The sequence below is a fragment of the Belonocnema kinseyi genome, chromosome 7 (genome assembly GCF_010883055.1).
Source record: "Belonocnema kinseyi isolate 2016_QV_RU_SX_M_011 chromosome 7, B_treatae_v1, whole genome shotgun sequence".
Taxonomy (NCBI): domain Eukaryota; kingdom Metazoa; phylum Arthropoda; class Insecta; order Hymenoptera; family Cynipidae; genus Belonocnema; species Belonocnema kinseyi.
Window position 1 is genome coordinate 52,293,843 of NC_046663.1, and position 21,793 is coordinate 52,315,635.

At 29.5% G+C, this 21,793-nt stretch overlaps 1 protein-coding gene across 2 annotated transcripts in view; it reads right to left on the minus strand.

The window, feature by feature from the left end:
- Nucleotides 1–21,793, minus strand: part of LOC117177159 — a 182,969-nt gene that overhangs the window by 43,474 nt on the left and 117,702 nt on the right. The window contains exon 2 of one of the 2 annotated variants that reach the window (XM_033367662.1): nt 20,858–20,977. The exons of the other annotated variant lie outside the window; for it this stretch is intronic. Within the exon in view, the coding sequence (XP_033223553.1) occupies nt 20,858–20,921 (64 nt within the window). The 5' untranslated portion in view covers nt 20,922–20,977. The remainder of the gene's footprint in view (nt 1–20,857; nt 20,978–21,793) is intronic. 2 annotated transcript variants of the gene reach the window in all.

Below are 21,793 nucleotides of genomic sequence, written 5' to 3' on the forward strand. Positions count from 1 at the left end.
TCTCACACATTTAATGTCCATGAATATTATTATGTAAAATACGCACGCTTATACAATATACAAGCGTCTTTCATGTACAACAAGTTTTTGAATGGGATATCGATTGTATATTTATACCTACATGCACCGACAATGGAGGAAAATAATTCGAATTTCTATGAAATTGAAATTGAATTGGACTTGAAATCATATAGATTGTCACTTCATTCTGTAGTTTTAAATATTAGGGAGAAGTTTATATTCATTATTTAAACGATCATTAAAGAATGAATATTGAATACTGAGATGTGTAGGAAGCGATTTAAAATAATTATTATACCAGTGGTTGAAAGTATACTCAATCCTTTCCAATTTTGATACAAGACTTAAAATCCGACAATTAGGTGTGAATCGTACCATACAAATAATTTTTTTTCTAAATTTGTATAGACTGTTGATTGGAATAATTTTTCGTGCATCGCAAAACTTGACATGGACATTTTTAGAACATTTGGTTACAATATAAAATAGAATAAATAGTACTCATGATGTTAAAGGGTCAAAAATTTTATTTTTCTAACGGGCCGGAACAAAAATCCAAGAATTTTTAAATTCACGCAAACTTTCGGAAAATATTCAGAGATTTGTGAAGATTTATCGGAAATATACGGATATTGAATTGAATATTGAATTGAATTGAATATAAGAATGTTAAAAATACTTTTAGATGATACAGTTAATTTCTATCGATGGAAATCAAAAAGTACTATCAGTTTCTAATATCGCCAAGCTAAAACCAATTTATACACTTATTTGTTTAAATGAATGTTTTAATTCACATATGTAATACTTTTCCAACTGCTATTGTTTATAAAAAATAGTACACAATGAATCAGCAGGTCTTAATTACGGCAAAAACGAATTAAACCAAACAGCGAAGAAACAGGTCTAGTCGATGATGTCAGTAGGAATATCAATTTTGCATAAATAAATAATGAATTTCAACAGTACTGATATTTCCTACTTTCGTATTATTTTATTGCATATATTAATAAAAAAATCAATAATTCAAAGCAGTTTTTGATCAATAGATTTAATTGCCATATGAATTAATTACAAATTAAACATATAATATGAAAGAATTTCTGAAGGACGCGATGTAAAACGACTAAGAGAGGTTAGGGACCGTACTTAAATTACGTAACAGATTATAGGCTCTCTCCAAGATCCCCATACCCTGTAACAAACCACAACACAATATTTCTACCCCCCCCCCCCCCCCCCCCCCCCCCCCCCCCCCCCCCCCCCACCATCTCACACTGTACGTAATTTTTGTTTTCATAAATTTTTTGCTGGTTCAAATTCGAGAACTTCAGTTTCAAAATTTCTTGATTTATCCTTGATTAATTTTCCATTTTAATGTTCATAAAAATTAAAATTTTTCAAATTCAAAGATAAATTGCCACAAAAAGTGTCATAGTCATACAAAAGTCATATAAAAGAAGAATTTTTAACTAAAAAAGATCAATCTTAAAAAAATGAAAGTCACATTTCCAGTTAAAAAATTAATTTAAATCAAGAAACAGGCTTTCCACTAAACAGTTAAATTCCGAAACAAAGAAAGACATAACTCTTCAAAAAAAAGACTAATATAAAAAAAATGTTTAACTTTTACTCAAGTACTGGAATATTATCAATTATAAAATATTAATTTTCAACAAAATATTTAAACCTTAAACCAAAGAGATGGATTTTCAAGTAAAAATATAAATCTTCAAACAAAAACAAAATTAATGTTTAACAAAGTGATTTAATCATATCTTATAAACAAAAAGGTTGAATACTCAAGCAAATAATACTAATTGTTAACAAAAAAGTTGCATTTTCATACAAAAAAATGAAATTTTCACTAAAGCACATTAATTTTTAAGTTAAAAAGATAAATTAAAAAAAAACACTTTCATTTTCTATTAGAAAAGTTTTTAGTTAACTTTTCACGATCAAAATATTAATTTTTGAATAAAAAATAAGTTTCTACGAACAAGATTGAATTTCTGATTAAAAAAGACGAATTTTGAATAAAAAAATGATGTCTTTCTAACAAAATTATTCAATTCTCTACCAAATAATGTTGCATTTTTATCCAAAAAAGATAACATTTCTCTTTAAAAAGATGCACTTTCATTTAAAAAAACGAGTTGTAAAACAGATGAATTTTTAATAAACACAACACTTTTTTTAATTTGAACTTCCATCCAGAAAAGATTTCAGCAGGATTATCAACCAAAAAGTATGACTTTTTAAAAAAATAGTTTAGTTTTCAATCAAAAAGTTGCATTTTTATCCAAGAAAGATGAAATTTCTCTTAATACAGATAAAGCTTTAATTAACAAAAAATATTACAAATATAGTTGAATTTTCATGCATAAAAGACACCTGAGTGATCGCCTGAGTGACAACCGCAAATCCCGCGCAAATGCCGCGGCGCGGCATCAATTCTCAGAAGGGCTATAGAAGGGAGGGCTTTTGAAGGGTTCCACTGTAGTTGAATTTTCAACAAACCAGCAGAGTTTCAACAAAAAAGTACGACTTTTCAAGAAATTGTTGAATTTCTAACCAAAAAGTTGCATTTTTATCCAAGAAAGATGTAATTTTTGCTGAAGCAGGTGAATTTTAAAATCGAAAAGGCAAACTTAAAAAAAAAGAGTTGAATTTTGAACCGAGCAGTTGCATTTTTATTCAAGTAATATAAAGTTTCTTCTAAAGCAGATGAATAAAAAAAAAAAAAAAATACTTAAATTTTCACCAAAGAAGAGTCGAGTTCACTTTCCAACACCAAAATTAGAATTGTAAAACAATAAGTTAATTTTCTCATAAGCAGACGAATTTTTAACTAAAAAGTCTGGTTTTTTAACAAGGCTGTTAAATTTTCCACAAAACAGTTGGCAATTGTGTCCAAGAAAAATGAAAAAATTCTACAAAAAGCAGGTAAATTTTTAAATCAAAGACAAATTTTTAAAAAGAAAGTTGAATTTTCATACAAAAAGATTTCAATTCACTTCTCAACACAAAAACACGAATTTTAAATGAAAAGTAAATTTTCTAGGAAATGAATTTGCAAAATTTACTTACATGAGTGATCGACCCCTTTCCGTAATAAACCGTAACAAAATATCTGACCCCCCCCCCCCCCCCCCCCCCCCCCCCCCCTTGAGCTGTTACTTAATTTAAGTAGGGTCCCTTATGCATATAAGCGTACCAAACCAAGCCAAATCTGATATATTTAGGAATGAATTGTAACTGAATGAAACTCCAATTATACATTGTGGATAAAATGACGATAGTTTTTCAAAATAATATCAAAAACAGCGCTGCTCGCTGGTCAATAGAATTTTACACAGCTGCCGTAAATTCATAACGACCATGCATCAGTTTAAATTGACAATGTACATTTACCGTGAAGGACGGTGTCATTTTACGAATCTTATAATTTTTCAAAGATTTTTTACATTTCACACACAAACACACACACACGCACTCACGCGCGCGCGCGTGCGAGAGGGAGAGAGTGAGAGAGAGAGAGAGGAGGGGTTGTTCGCCCATATGCAATATGCAGGAATAAATTTTATTTCATTTATTACTTTGGTTTCTATCATGGATTTTGGGTAATCTCGCAGTATTCCAGGTTGGATGCTACCCACTTGGCAGTGTGCCATCAGACTGCAGTTACAGATAAATAGACGTAGACTTCCAACAATACAAAAACGACAATTTAATATTATTTATATTTACACATCCCCCTCTACTTTAAAATTACTTAAGATATATCTAGTTCTAGTTTACATAATTAAAATTTCAGTTATACTTCTATTATATTTCGGCAATCCTCCGTAACCTTGATATTTGATGTCCTATTTATTTATTGTTGTTTGATAGTATTTAGATTAATTAACTATGACGTACATTTTCCTGTGACGAGAACTACATCCCACAATTATTTTTAGATGTAAACTAATAAAACAGGCGGTAAATTCATCTCTGATATATGCGAATTGTGATTCTAATAGACTGTCCACTATATATTTTTTCACACTTCAAAGTTCTTAATTTTTATATTTTATACGATAAAGTGATAAAAATTACTTGTTTTATTTTCTAACGATTTCAGCATCTTGATAAATTCATGAGAATCACGTAGGACGTATAGAAAAATTTTAATTAGACCCTAATTTTTTCCTCAAAATTTTCCGTGACAAAAGCTTTATCTTCAAGGAAGAATCTAATTTATAATAATCTTATTTCTGTTTGTTGAGAATTTAGAACCTGCCATTCTGAAATTCGTTTGAAATATTCGAATGATGATATAAAGAATTAAACAGGAGAAGGATAAGATGATGATGTATCATTTCAAAATTACGATTATATAAGCTGTCTAAAACAAAAGACTAGCTCTCCACTGGTTTACAAATGATGAATAAATTCAGATTTACTTTTAAATCACATTAATAGCATCAATCCTTTTTTTCATCGTAAAAACAAAGTATTATTTCAGGGCTAGTTTCAGGTATTAACAATAGAAATAAGAAAAAACAGGCTCGAGTGGTACTGAAATGAGACCACTGGTGGGATCCCAGAATTCTTTGTTTTGTATTAAATATAACAGCATGAATTTATCCTATTTAAAAACAGGACACGAAAAAAAAATGATACCGCAACGAAGAGATCTCTAGTTTTTATTGTGTTTGCTCTCAGGATTTCATCGCAAATCAACTCCTAATACAGGGTTAAATTAATACTTCATTTTCTATTTTAAGATCTACTTTTCAACAGTGTATGTGGCGTCGAAAAATATATATTGGTAGTTGCTTAATTAATTAAATCTATCCAAAGAAATTAAAAGGATCTTTTATTTCTTAGTCGGCTTTTGAAATTGTTAATTGAATGTTTTAATTTTCTGTGATACCGTATTAATTGAGTTATTTCAATATGTCATTCCCGCCATGACTCATAATGATGACCGTTGAAAGTGGGATGTGTAGCTTCGAAGATAATAGAAAGGGAAAACATTTTCAAATTACGCGACTGAAGTAACGTAACGTAATATGTAAATAAATAGTACAGAAATATCAAATACGACGAATAAGACGAATACGACCCACAAACGAGAATTTCAAGCATAATTGTGAGGAAAGTAGAAATTTCAAACTGCACAGTTTGAAAAATAAATTATTGAAGAAATGAAATGCGCTCTATGGGATCACAAGGAAAATAGTTTCTTGGGCAATAAGAGCACGAGACAAGAAAATTAACAGTTATTGATGGTCGACTAGAAAATATTCAAGCCAACTTGTGGCCATTCACTATACAAAACCACTGATTGAAAAAATACTTCAGGCGTCATTGCTGGGTGATTGTACTCGTCCAGTGAATCAACATATCGCCACAGTCAATTTTAATGTGCATGAATGCAAATTTATGTATGTATGATAGAATATAAATTAAAGAAAATACGAGGACAAACCTTTTTAATACATTGTAAAGAAAATCATGTATATTTGTTGCAATATAATTAGTTCATTAATTTAAATTTTCATTCATTTTCGACAGAACAACTGCGACTAACCAGCAATTACAAACATCTTTGTAAAAAAAACACTTTTATTTATCTTCGTACGCCACTTAATTAAAACTTTAAATTGCCGAATTTCAGAAAATGCTAATTTCGAAATTTAGAAACTTTATATTTTATACTTTGAAGTGCACTGAAAAAATTAAATAAGACAAATTGCGTAATAAAATTGGACCAGAAGGCTTAAAAAGAAGCATGCTTAACAAAATCAGTTTTTTAAAAAACATATACTCCAGAAAGTCAATTTTTGTAATATAATTGCACAAATTTCTTCATACCAAATAATACAAGAAACTAGAATTGAATAATTACAGGAAAATAATGTCACTACACTCAACCTAAGACGCTTTTAATTTGAAACTAAATACCTTAAAATTTAAACAATTTTTGAATTAGGAGCATTAAATATTAAATAGTTCATATTGAAACTTTATAAGAAATTTTTAAAAATCAAGAATAATAGGTTTTGACCAATGGTCCATTTTTAATTGAGTTCTTCTCGTTTCCAACATTTTATTTCAAATCTGAATAGTTGAAAAATTCTAAAATCAAAAAGCTCTAAGTGGATACATTAAAAAAATATATAAAATGGGACAAATTAATGTCTAAATTCAATTTAAAAGCCTCAGAGGTTAAACACTGAAATTTTTGAAGCTACACCTGAGCCCACAAAGATTTCAGAGATACCACAAAGATTGCAAATATTCCAAAGAGTTAAGAAAGGTTTGTAAAGATTTATAAAGATTTCAATAAAGTTTTACAGATTTCAAAAGATTTGATGAGATATGAAAGATTTCACAAAAATATAATTGGGAACATGAGCAGGATAACGTCATTTTGTCAAGTTTTTTCCTTAAGATCATTTTGAAGGTAAATTTGTATAAAATCGCACGAACTCATCACCTTCATTGTGAGAATTTTTGCTTTAATGGTAAAAAAATGTCAAAGTTTGAAACCAAAATAGTGGAAAGATTTAAATATATTTTCTACCAAAAGATATATTGTTGTAAAATATATAAAATAAGTAATCATGAGATTCCTAATTATATTATCATTGATACATACACAGACGCACACGCAAAAAATTATTTTCCTTCATCCCATCTTCTTTTATAGAGGATTCCGATAGCTTTCAACCTCTTTGAGATAAAAAATTCTAACTCTTTATCGAAAAGCAATCAGCAGATATATCCTCTCTCTGCGATTCTCAACTAAACAGTAAAAAGAAAATAAAGTAGAAAATAGATTTTTCGATAAAAGAACCAAATTCCCGAGTTTCCGGTCCGTTAGAAACTTAGAGATTTGAGATATTTTTTATAAGATGTATATTTTACACAACACTCTTTCTCAAGATGTATTAATTTTGTAATTATATTTGTAATGTAGCTACTGGTATATGAGAAACGTGCGTCTGCAAATAAAAATATGGGGCACGTGCTAAATCCCACGTCCGCGAGCTTTAATAGTTTAAGGCAAGGGGCACTTTAAGCAAGGATTCCTTAATTCAAATGATAAATAAATATTCCTACTTCATTCATTACTTTAATAAACCTAAGAATAAATCGTTTTATAGATTTGTTAATCATTATGACTGAAGATAAAGTTACGATAATACAGTTTGAAAATATTTTAAAAGAATAAAAATGGTAAAATATTTCAAAGGATTTCACAAAGATGTAAAAAATTTCACAAAAGACAGATCAACTTTCAGAGGAAATACATATTTTGGGATTTAAATATTCAAATACAATGGAGAGTCATTATAATATTGGGAATTAAAGAATTTACGATTGAAAGTTTATAAATTAGGCATCCTTAAAATTAATTGTAACAGCGTTTTAAATTTGATCAAAGCTGATTTGAATTCTTAAGGCTTTACAAATTTATATTAAATTTTAATAACTGAACAATTTTTAATTGGAAACATTTCATATATGGTAAATGTACCAGTGTACTATCTTTTTCATATGACTGCACTTCTGTATAAATATAATTTAAACTATTTATTTTTTCATTTTTAATTTAAACCACTTTGAATTGTAAGTGTTCTTCGAATACTGTTATAGAGCGAAGTTCAAAATCCTATTCTATCCCTTTATTCCTATAGAATAATTTTCTGCTAAATTTGATTTGTTTTGCATACTACTAAAAGTATTTTTCTAGGTGAAATTAACTTTGTAGCATACCTAGCAATAAAAGTCTAAAAAATGGATGATGTAAACACGTTTCTGTCATGTACTCAAAAGAGTTGAATGTTGGTAGCTGAAGTGGAGGAAATGTTTGTTTTTCCTGTTATTTCTTTTTATGGTCGAACTATCTTATCTCATTCTATTTCACCTCTCTTGACTTTCTTCTTATTTTCGAATTAAATTTTTCTTCGGGCCTCAGAGATTCTCTCTCGCTTTCACAGACTGGCTTTGCGGGGTGTTGAGCAGCTTCTCTCTGTTGCCTCGCCCCACAAGTACAGAAATTCTATCCTCTTCTGTCGCAGAAGAAACTTCATGCTATATTTGTTCCTCTCTTTGGTATAGCGTTAGTCTCTGTTTCCCTTGGGCTATTCGCCTCTATCTGTTTTCCACAAGAGAGAACAGCACACCGGTACTTCTCCTGACGCCCTTTTATCCGGAAGTACCGGTCCGGTCCTCACTGTCCATGGTGGGGTTGGAATCGATAACCGCCCCTACAACGCCAGACTGGGTTGCTACCTCACAGCACGTTTACGTGGTTCAGATCGGAAAGTCTAACTCAACATTCTAGCTAGATATATATAATTCTACAATTCTAGATTTCCAGATGAATAGAACTCTAATCATCCAATTCATATGTAATAGCACTAGACCACTAGGACATAAGAGAAATACATATAAGATATCAGGACATTTGTTTACAAAAATTCTATTCAAAATTGTGCAAATAGAGGCGTTTGTGATTTCAGAACAATATTTATTTTTATAGTTTTGTTCAAACTCAATTTCAGAAGAAGGCAGCCGAAAAACTTAATTTTCAAATTTCCCGACTATTCCTGAACCAAATTTTCATTTTCCCTGGCAATTAATGTTCAGAGACCAAGATTTTAATCTTGTACCATTTTTAATAAAAACTCTTTTATAAACAGAATGAAACAATTTCAGATTAAAAAAGAAATTGCAAATTTATTGCTTTATTTCAACCAGAAAGGTGATTTCTCTAGCATAAAAGATTAATTTTCAACACAAAAGGACGATTTCTCAACAAAGCAATTGAATTTTCGATCAAAAAGAAGACTTTTGAACAAAATAGTTAACTTTCAAGAAAATAATTACATTTTCAAAAAAATAGTGTATTTTTAAACCAAATTCTTGAATTAGGTCGAATTTCCAAACCAAAGAGATCAAACTTTAACTACAAGCAAATTTTCAAACAAATAGATGAATTATCAAGAAAAAAAGACGAATTTTTTAAAAGACAATTGATTTTTTGCTCCGAAAAGTCTAATTATCAACAAAAATATTAATTGTCGACGAAAAATTTATTAGTTGATATTTTAACAAAACAAAAACATCAAGTTTTTAACAACATTTGTTAACCAAAAATGATGAATTTCAACAAAAAATATGATAGCTCGTATGACAACTAAAACAGATGAAAGTTCTACAAAACAATATAATTTTGTAAATTAAAAGACGAATTTTCAAAATAGAGGATTAATTTTCTAACACAAACGACTTACTTTCAATAAAAATTGTACATTAATTTTTAATTAGGAAATATAATTTTTCAACCAACCATGGAAAACTTAAATTTTCATTAAAAAATATATATAATTTAAAAAGCACACTTTTTCTACAAAATAGTCTAATTTTCAACTAAAGAGATGATCCTTCAATGAAAAAATTTGGTTAACAAATTAGTTCAACTTTTACCTAAGAATTTTTAATTAAAAAGATCAATTTTCAACAAAATAGTTAAACTTTCGACTAAAAATATAAGCCCGCAATAATAAAGAAATTTTTTTTTAACAAAATATATAGTTCACCTTGTACATTAGTAGTTGAATTTTCAATTTAAAAATATCAATTTTCATCAAAATAGTTCAACTTTAAGGCAACGTTAGCCTCTAGACCTCTCAGTGCATATGGAATTATCAGAGGTGAGTGAAATAATGACACTTGTAAAAAAAATTAAATATTTAAATTACGAGTGTGCAAAACATTTGAATTTCAGATAAATATTTTTGTTTGTATCAATTATTCTCGAAATGCATGATAATAATAATCAAAGCTCAAAGAGAAATTCTGGTTAAAACAAGCAGAATAGAATATTTAATAGGCCACTAATATTTATTATGTTTAAAAGTATTAGAAATTTCTGGTTGTTTTCATGGTAAATTTAACTTTCACGCGTGAAGTTTTTTGTAACTTTTTTAATTTAAAATGGAAACTAGCATTTTATTGCTATAAAAAATCATTTATTTTTGTAAAGATCTAGAAGGTAGGGTAAAAAAATACAAGTGAACGAAGTAGATTCTTCCATCAACCAATATTAGTGATGCGTTCTATTTTCTAACGATCCCTCATAGCTTCAACGTGATAAATGTAATATCTATGATGAAGAATTCTAAATACATCCTATAGATTGTAGCAAAATGTGCAACATTAATCGTTACGATGACCTGCGTGGTCATGGGTTATCGGATTTTGGTATTAACTAATATGAAATGATATTCTGATTATATGAGATTATATTGAAAATTCATGCGTAATTCTAACCATGTGTCTACTAAAATTATACAATTATACAAGGCTATCTATTTGAAAAAATTCGGTTTCAAATTGTTTCGTTTTGCATATTTGATTTATTCTTACTCATTTTAAATAAACAGTCAAATATTGCTGAATATCGCAAAAATGTCCCGTTTTAATTAAAAACAAAATTTAAATTGCATGGGTTAAAAATGGAATATTTTAGGCTGAAACCATATTTGAATATAGAATTTGAAATTGAAAATAGTTTATTAAGTTTCAATCGGACGTTTACTTTTCTTTTTAAGTACTAAAGCTTTCGAATTGGAACGAGTAATAAATTTGATAATAAATATAAAAATATATTATGATAATTTATTATAATAAAAATAAGAATTCAACAACTTAAATTTATATTTACAGTTAAACAACTTAAGACGTTTTTATAAAAAATTCAACTTAAAATGCTTTCAATTGTTTTGTAATAGTTCAAGTCTTCTAAAACTAATTTTAAGATTCTTCGAATTGAAAATGTACGCTTAAAAAATATAAGACCTGAAAGGGACCATTCTCAAATTAAAAAATGTTAAAATTAAGCATGGTAAATTGAAAAAGTTAACAATAATTCAACTTAGCATTTAAAAACAATTAAAATCAAACTTATGTACAATTGCATTCATACTATACGATATCAAATTTATAATATTTTAAATGATTTAATACATACATTTTTCATCCCAAAATTGGTAAAAGTCTCGGCCAAAAAAAAACACTGTCATTTAGTGGTTTTTACCAGTTTCAATAATTCCCAGTAATTTACTGGTCCAGCAGCCACCTTATTTTAAAACGATTAGCTTAAGAATAAAAACATTTAAAAAGTTTACAAACATTTTTTTCCTAGCAAATTGTATTAATGTTTTTATGAACATCAATTATTTTTTTGGGTGCAACATTCAGAATTAAAAGTTTTTTTTAAACCAAACTTTACATTTTATTCATCTTAGTATTTATTTTAGTATTTTTTATACTATTTCTAATAAATATGCGTAAGAAGGAATTTTGCCCAATTAATAAACAAAAATTTATACTTTTTAATAATAGTATGTTTCGTTTTGAGCGATCATTAATTTGAAAAGAGAATATTTCATACTAAACAATAAAACGAAATAAAACAAATATCAAATAAAATAGCAATAACAATTTAATAGCATAGTTAACTTTTTAATACCATTTTTTCAATATACACTTTACACTACTCACAAAAAGTATGGGACGCTGGTTTTAGTTAATTGTGTAAGGTCTTCCAATCTTAATTGATAATATAACAAATTACATTGTTTTGCTCATAATATGATGAAAGATATAACATATCTGCATCGAATAATACTAATAGGTTGAATTATTTTTAGCCACTCTTTCAGAAATATTGCGAAAAAGTCTAATACAAAAATGTTCTTGAACTTATTTTAAAGGTAAATTTCCATAGAATTCAATCGACGTTTTGAAAAAACAGCATGCTGATTTTTTCTTTGATTCTGACAAGATCTGAACTTCAAACGAATAAATGGTAACAATTTTAAATTATAAACAAGTTTTCATATCCATTCCTGAAGTATAACTTGTTTTTGAATTTTTACAACTTGTTTCTTTTAAGTTCATACGTTAACCGAATCCAAAGAAAAACCAGCACACTTTCGATATCTTACATTCCTTGAATCGTTCGACCAGCCTTGTTTTAAATTTTGGTTTAGAAGTAATAAACATTAGATTTTTCTGATGCACATGACGTTTTGACTTTTCGTTGCAAAGTAATTTTTTTTTATACATCCTAAACCTGTCCTGTTGCTAAAATCATATCGATTCTGATGAAACATTATCAATTTCGTAAACTTTTCTGGTACCTGTTAGTACTTTCTTAACTTATAATGACGATAAGTGGATAAGAACTAGAAATAGAATTATTTCTACACTATATAATAGAAAATTCACTAAAATTATTGGAGTATGTGGCCTCTATTTACAACGTTCCAAGGAGGGAAAACTTTGTTTTTTTAAATTTTCGTGTTTGAGAGTGGCAGACCAAATGGTCATCATCCAGTTATCGTCCTCATAATTACAAAATTATTTTTTTCGAGTGCCAGGAGAAATGATTTTTACATATTTATAATATGTATCGGTCATTTTCTATCTATTATTTTTCTATTAATAATTCTAAAGTTAGTCTTTTATCATTTTCTTTTTGGAAAAGTCAATATTTTTAACACGTGAGTTACAGTGGTTCGCCAGTTAAATTAAACGGAAAACAGGAATTATTTCGTCGAAAGAAAACACTTTAAAACAACATTCTTATAAGAAATAAAATTATAATTCATTTCTAAATTAACTGTTATAGGAACGAAAATATGTCAATCAAGCGTGAGACACTTAATTTTTTTCTTTCGCGACACTTTTGATTCAATCATGTCCTTTTCTCTGTATTTTGACAGAAATCGCTGAGATTTTTTTGTCTTTCGATCGTAGCTTTTAAGCTAATCATAACTTTTTTCATTATTTTTATTTTTTTTATTCTAAAAATTATTTTCTTCATGCTTTTATACAGTTTGCCCAACATTATTTGCAAGTCTTCGATTGACTCTGCCATAACAACCTTGTCGCCTGGAAAACTAACCCACGTACCATCTCTGTCCCGAGATCCACACTTTCTTCGTCGAAGAGGGCCATTCCTAGACACTTATTCGCGAATATGTGTATAATAATATTAAAAAAACGTTGAAAGTTACGATTACCGGAATATATTGTCGTGATTAGCTACTTTCCCATTTACCTGATAACAATACACGTAATACTTCATGTCAACACCAGATCTTGGAATTACATAACCACTTACATTATTCTGACGAGGCAGGGGTGCCAATGAATGAAAACAAATTGTATATGGTCTGGTCATGAACATTGGGGTGTCAACTACTAAAGACCATACTTTTTCTATTAATTTCCGTTGCCCCCCCCCCCCCCCCCCCCCCCCCCCCAATCGTTAAATACAATATTAAGGAGGCTAAATTCTTATTTTTATTGAATTGTTAATATTTCTTAAAAATATTTACTTAAAATAAAAAGGATTTATTTGTTTATAAGTTTGCTATAACAAAATGAAAAAATGCCGCCAGCTGAAGATTTTCTTTAGAAAACCCAATAAATTCTTGACATCCTAAAAATATGCAGCACAGTGACAACCACTATGGCTCTTATCCTGTGATTATATAATAAACGACCTTTATTTAAAGCATTTAGGTTAAAAATTTGAAACATGAAATTTCGTCGTTCTTTATTTAAAGTTTAAAATTTACCTTTCAAAAGAGACACAAATAATATCACCTGTAAACGCACATTTTAAGAAGATGATTATTGATATTTTCAATACATAATCCGATCTATGATCATTTTGGTTTCACGAACAATTTCCATTTACATTCCACGTCCCAAAAAACCGGTCCCGTTTTGTAATTCTTAGAACTGCTAGCCCATTTCCTCAGTACAAAGGGCAAGAGACGCTTGCGACTCTCGCCTCGGAAGAGTCGCAGTGTGCGAGTACTCAGTCGAGTATATTGCGCAATATTATGCATTCCAATTGGAAACTATTCAGACGGCCCTGACTGTTTATGTTCCGAAGGTACCGATTTAGTAACACATTCAAGATCAATTGCGGAAATGCAGTGTATTAAACAGAATTTTAAATTACCTTAAATTAGTGTGTTTTTTTAAATGCCAACATTGCCGTAACTGCTGGTTTCTCTGTCACGTATCATGCAAAAATGATATCTATTTGACTTAAAAAAGTAATTAATAATATCGGAGCATCCAGGGTGAACTTCATTTTCCAAGTTTCTTGATTCTTCCCTGACTAATTTTTCATTTACCATGAATATCTGGACATTAATATTCAAAGGCTGAATTTCTAATCTTGTAATATTTTTAATGTAGAATCTTTTATAAATGGAATAAAACCATCTTTATTTTATAATTTACTTTTATCAGGGCTGCCGCATTTTAATTTTCTTGATAAAAGTGCAAAAGTGACCCATTTAAATCCAAAGTGACCATAAGTGAATAATCTCTACTCCAAAATGTGAATAAAAGTGAATTTTAACGAATTCAGCATAAATTCATAATACTTCAAAAGAATTTAAGTAAAATTTTAAAAAATTCCTTGGAATCTTTTAAAATACCCTTATATAATTAAAATAATTTAAAATCTTTTGCATTCCCTTGAATTTTGCTAAAACTCTTGAAAATCCTTTGAATTTTTTCTAAAATATCCTAAAGCTGTAAAGTTCTTCAAGTTGCCTTCAAACTATGGAAATCAATTGAAAATTCTTGAGAATCTTCTAAAATATCTTAAAATCTTTCCAATTCTTTAAACTCTTTGTATATACCTTGAAATATTTCAAATGTTTGAAATCCTACGAAATCCCCTAATTATTGTGAATAAATTATTAGAAATCCATTGAAATATTATCAAATCTCCTGAAATCCCATTAAATCTGATATTTCCTGAAATCTTGGAAAATTTGTGAAAGTACCTTTAGAGTTTTTAAAATCCCTTAAAATCATTGGCATCCTCTCAAATCTGATAAAATCCCTTGTAACTTTTAGAAATATTTTAAAACCTGATAGATCTTTTGAAATTGTTATGTATCTTCCAAAATTCTAGAAAATTCTTTAAAACGCCACGAATTAAATTTTTTAAAGGTGTTGCAAATTCCTTGAAATTAAAAAAAAAATTTTAAATAATTAAACCGTTGGAAATCCCTTCAAATATTGAAATTTGCTGGCCATTGAACTGAATTCAATGGATTCATAATTTATTGCATGGAAGAAAAGCGATAGTGACACTTATTTAAAACATGTCGAAAATTGGCCGAAAACAAATTTTCTCCATACATTTATATACCACATAATTTCTACAATTCTCTTTAATGACCCACAGAGAGAAACGCTTCAAAGAGGGAAATGAACGCCAGGGGTAGAGAGAGATAGGGTATGAGGTATGCGGGGTGTGGGAGAGGGTTGATAAAGGGATTTAAGTAGAAGAAATGAAAAGAGGGAAAAAGAGATACAAGATTCGTCGCTGAGGCGAGATTTCTCGTTTCTACAAATAGGAGAAGCTGTCTGAGCAACGTGTAAAAAACTGGTATATGCTTCGTATCACAACCACATATGAATATTGTATATGTATAGTGTATACTGTACACCATTCTTACCTTCTAGCATCGAAAACTCCACCAAGATGTCTCTACTGCTCTAATTCGCCATTCACTACTTTCCTTTTACCGATTAAAAAAAAATTATATTGACTCCATGATATCACAGGGATTCAGATCATTATTTCATTTAAAATCAATTCAAGGATAAAGCGATATAATTCACCCAAAAAATAATCATTTTACCGAATGAGAAACTGTATTTATTTAAAGAACTTTGATAGAAATCATTTTTTTCAAATCATACATATTTAGAAAAAATAATAAAAAAATAAAGATATATTAAAATGAAGGGTAGAGTGGCCAACATAGGGTCGCTGCAGATAGTGGGTATTTTTCATTACTTGATAAATGGTGAAGCAATTCGTTTTAAACTACAGGAATAAGTCAAATTCATGCAAACACTCTTCTTTCGAAAATTTGAGACATATCAAACTATTATAAAAAAGAAAAACGAAAATAAACTGTTTTTAAGATAATGTCCAAAAAAACTAGTTTAGTAAGTCGAGTTGAAATGCAGGCCTTAATATGAATATCTAATTCTTATCTTTGCCTTAGTAGGCGCTGGGGAGCAGTAAAACAGATTCTAAATAAGCAGCAAATCAAATACAATTTAGACCCTACTTTTGACTCTTAAAAATACCCGAAATCGGCCGTTTTCCCACTTTTAGCGTTAAAGTAGGGTTTATTTTCAAATCATATTAGACCCTCTTTTGAGCCTGCAAGTATTAAATATAGGACTTGCAGACATAGGTTTAAATAGTGTCAAAGCAGGCTCTAATAAGGAGCTGCAGGTTCAAAGTTAGATTTAAATTTCCACTCGAAAAATTTTCACAGAAACAGACGACTTTAAAAATATATCTACTTTTGATAAATATTTAAACGGTCTTAGATAAAATATCCGATGACTTAGAATTCTTGAAATTGCATAAATAAATTTTTTTTAATCATTTACCTAAATGCGTTATTTTGTCAACACTGGGTTGGAAAAAGTTGATCAAGTCTGGCTGAGATCTGGTGCTAGACTTGTCCAGGTCTCACTTTAACTAGACTGTCTAGTCTGAAATATTTGGTCGAGATCTGGCCAGGCCCAGGACTGGCGCTGATCAGCTAGCTAAGAAAATAAAATTCTATGTTGTGTTTGGAAGGTCTAGTCTGGCCTGGAACTGGCGCTGATTAGCTATTCAAGGTCAAAAAAGGTTCTTAAGTTCTAGTAAAAAATTTGGTTGGAAATATAATTTTGGAAATTTACCCGACCTACTGATGGCCAGTTGGCCACTCTCCCCATCAGGAAAAACTGTCTACCAATACCAGAAGACTACTTCGCTCAGTGACAAAATATAACTAAAATATACAATTTTATTTCCATTTGAGGCAGGTTCACACTTTTTCTTAAATTCATGAACAGTGTATCTTCAGACAACCACGCGACAAGTAAATTTTTAAGGATCTTAATATGCAACTATTAATTCACATTGCTCACGCCAAGAGACGGTTTTTATATAAAACATCAATTTCACACATCTTCTCAATGTAACATTTTCACATTTTATCAAGGAGATTTTGTTTGTTCCATGATTTATTATAATAGAATGCTTTCAAGTTAATTGTGCCCATTAATGTGAAATGAGAATATTGTATTAAGTACTGTCGCAAGCAGAATAAACATCCTGATTTTTACTCAAAATTATAATTTTTATAATCATTTAATTTGCGAACTTTGAATTCATCAGTTAAAACAGGCAAAGAAGTTTAAACAAACATAATTAAAAATTAAATTATATTTCTTATTAAAGTGGAAATTCCACTTTTGAATACTTTGTTGAAAAGCATATCACAGCGAACTGCATAGTATGATCACCATCTTTTCTTTTTATGAAATGAGGCGTCGCGTTGTCCGCTTGTCATGTTCTAGCCTGGTTGTATGCATGCACGAGAACAAAGATGTGTTGATATGCACATGTTTGCCTTACTCTGATGTGAATATATTATTCATATTTTAAAAATCTACAGATAAACCTGCAATATTTATCCTTGATCTAACTACAAATGTTATTATAGAAATAAACATTAACATGTTTAAAGAAGGACCGATAACTATGTCGCTAATGATACAGGGTTGATTTTGACAGAGGTTTGACATTTATAATTGATTCAATAGTTTACCTTGCAATTAAACAGATTACAAAGGTCTATTTGAAATGAAAATTAGTGGAATTAATAGCAGAACTAGTTTTTGAACTTTAGTGCTTTTTTCTTTAATTGACATAGAATTGATTTCATTTCTCTGTATTTTTTACTAACAAAAAATTTGTACTTGCAGTTTCCATTTTGTATTTAATCTGAAACTCATGATGTCACATTCAGCTGATTCAAAGATCAAAGATATGCAAATCCTTGAATCAAGGTTAAATTTGGCTGTTTTAAAAACAAAAATTACTTCTTTCAAATATTGATTACTAATTTACTGATTTGATTTTTCAGTATTTTTCCTGTCTTAAAAATATTTCCTGTCTTAAGAAAATTAACTATTTGATAAAACTAGATTTTCCTCATTTAAGTACATTTTTTTGAGACAAAACAAATTTTCCTGGATCATGAAAATATTGTAATGTCTCTATTCGTACCAATATTTTCTTGATACAGTGCTAATTTTTTCCGCGTATTTAGAGACTGTATGTGCAAATAAAAAAACATACTTGTTAGTATTTTTTACAATATTGGTAAAAAAACTGTTGAATATTATAATATTCCAAAATCATGAAAATTTTAATATTCGATTTACACAAACTATTTTTGACAAAATGCAATGAAAATTTAAATAAGTTGGGCCGTTTAATGCAAAATAAATTCTAAAATTTTCAGTATGACTTTACGAACTTTTATTGTGATTTCCGATAAATTTGTAATCCTCCAGTTAATATTTATTTCATAAACTACTTCAGTTAAAATTAGACCTTCAAGTGAAACATTTAAAGTTCAATAATATTTGAATATGAAGTAGTTTCAGAAAAAGATGTAATAGAAATTTTTGATTTAGGTATAGTTGTTAATTTTTCTTACAATTATAGAATATACATACTCTCTCTTTCTCTCTCTCTCTCTCTCTCTCTCTCTCTCGCGTGATACATATAAATCTATTTTGTGTAGATAAATTTAATTATCTTATATATTACTAATTTAGAGTAATGGTGTGAATATTTACGTACTAAAACGAGTAAAGATGTAGGAATGCATTTCAGTGTGACTGCGCGCGTAAGCTCAAAAGTATGTGCACACACGACCTTTAACGTGCGCGTGCACTACACTGGTATATTATGCAACGTACAGTCCACGGTACCTATCTACTGGGTGTTTTGATTTCTTAATCCATATATATTTTTTTTAGTGCAAGGAAAAACATTTAGAATCAATATTTCATCAATTATGCACCATTTTCGAGTAAGTTTACTTTATGTTATTCAAATCACAGGTTTTAACAATTTCGGTTTGATTTACAAGTTTTACTCAGATATTTAGAAAATATTTCAGCAGGTACCTAACCGAAATTTCGATTTCGATTATGGCATTAATGCATTACAACATTTTAATACACTACAGTTTTTAATGGGGATTACATTACGTATAACATATCTGCCTTGAAAAACTAGAGCAAGTAATGTATATTTTTAATTTTTCAACGGAAAATAATAACCGATTTGACTGAAAATTGAAACGCATAATTTGTATGGCCCTTGAAACGAAATCAGCAGATAGCAGTAGGTAAATTTTGAAATAAAATATTGACCACCTTTTTAGGGTCACCCTAAAATTCATCTTTCAAGAATCATTTTAATTTAAAGTGGAGTTCAGAGATCCTTATTACTCGCATTATTCGTATTCATCTTTCAAGAATAAGACATTTTATTTATCAAGGATAACTCCATCCTTATTAGCGGTAGCAAGAGATTATTGCATCATTCAACCAGTTTACCAATAATAATATTCATCATTGTTAACAAAAAGGCCAAAAGGGCTTGAGTTAGTCACGAAATGAGAAGATGAATGCGACTTCCTCGCAAGATTTCGTACATCGTATTTATGGGATTTTTCTTTAATTTGAAGATCCTCAAATGTCATTTTCATATATCAAGTTCATATAAATTTTAGCTTTGTTATCCAATATAAAACAATCGCTCAAGTAGCATTCCTTAAGAAAATGCACAAACTAAATTCTGATGTATCCATTTTTAATCTGATATTTTTTGAAAACTATATAACTACAAATTTGAAAATTACAACTACTCTTTCTATATGTAGAAGTAAATTGTTTTTCCATTGTGCAACGATTTGGTCCAATATTGGGATACTAAAAATACTACTTTGGGATTCAGTGTGAAATTGTTCTCTTTTAATAATATCTCTGTAAAAAATGATTTGTTTCTGAAACATTACAAATGCAGACCTTCGTCCTATTCAGATGCGATAAATTTGCTACCAAGAGACGAGTTGAAAGTGTGGTATTTATACGTATGGAAGCGTTGCAAGCAGTACATGAGGAGGCCTTGGTAACGATCGTATAAGGCTGTTTTTGATTAGTTTCATGGATTATCAATATGGTAGATGTATCGGCACATATTTTAGAATATTGCACATAGTTCCCGTGTCAAAGTTAAATTGATAGATTCCTGACTTTTTTACATATTAGATATAGGTGCTTTCCCACTTTTAGCCTTTATGTCTTATTACCTTCTTAAAATTCAATTTTATCAATTTAAATGCTTTTCAAATTGTTCAAATCGAACTCAAATGTTTTTTCAAAGTGACTCTTCTCACGAGAAATCAAATGATGAATTAAGCAGCAAAATTGCAAGTCAGTTCAAATTGGGGTAATTGAAAATTTTGATTTATTTCAATTAGAACCGTTAAAATTTAAATTCAATTCTGGAATTGAAAATGTTTGAAAACAAATCTAAATTGTATAATCTCGTGAGTTATAAATATCATGTTCTGTTAAACTATACCTGCTGGCGTAAAGAAATGATATGAGAGCAAAGTGAATCTTATCAGACTTTCAACGGTTTACAATTCCGTCTTTGCTTCAGATAAGAATACGATTTGATGAAGTGAAATCCGCCAAAGATAATAAAATTATTGGAGAAAATCTTTCGTAAATTTTGAATGGACCTGCAGATAACTTGTAGTCAGAAGCTTAGAATTGTCACATAAAAGGTGAAAAGGTCAGGAACTTTTTTCTATACATTTAAAAAAAATTCAATGACACTCACCTCTCGGTGGCGCTGGTGGGGCCCTCTTCGGGGTGTTGTTAGCAGAGGGCCTTCGTTCCCTCATGCTTTCATAGGACCCCTCAGAGCCACCATTTAGGCACCAGCCAGAACCACGGACCTCTGGAAAAAGCACAGAAAAATGCTTTTACTTTTAGTCCTGTGTGTAACATTCATATATGACTTGACATTTATTGCTTGCAAATAGAGGGATAAGGGAGTCAAATATCGAAAAACAGAACGAAAATTTGTTCTTTAAGTCACTTAAAAACGGGACAAGTTGACAGCATTAAGTCTCAATATATTAAAGAAAATAATTCAAAAAAGGCTAGGGCTGTGCCTTTTTTGAAGTCTAATTTTCTACTTTTCGATAATACCCCAAGAAGATTTCAATTTATAACCAGAACTACAACTCACTACTATTACAAATCAAAAGGTTGTGCTGGCTAGCTCTAAGAGTGTATGAAGTTGTGCTGAAAAATAAGAATTGAATATCCTAACAGTTTGCTACAAAAATGCATGCACAACTACGGTCACTCAGCAAGAATCTCGATTAAAGAAAGAAAAAATAGAAAATAAACTGCGCTTTTGAATAATAAAGCTTTTTTCAAATTTTCTATCAAAATATTTGAATTTTGACAAAAAAATCAAAAGTTCATTTCTAGCTTTCACAGGGCTTTAACCCTAAAACGGCCAAAACGCCACTACCGGTACACTGCTTTTCAACGGCCAATAACTAAGACTATTCGACACTAGAAAAAATTGAGACACATATATTTTTATTGCTTAAGATCTCCTCTTTCCGACGGTGCCAATAAAATTCATAAAAAATTTTACTTATTATCCCAAAATGCAGTTTAAACAAAAAAAAAAGTGATTTTTCGTGCCTATTTTTTTTGTGAACCATTTTCCAAAGCTTTTCGAGTCTGTAATTAACCT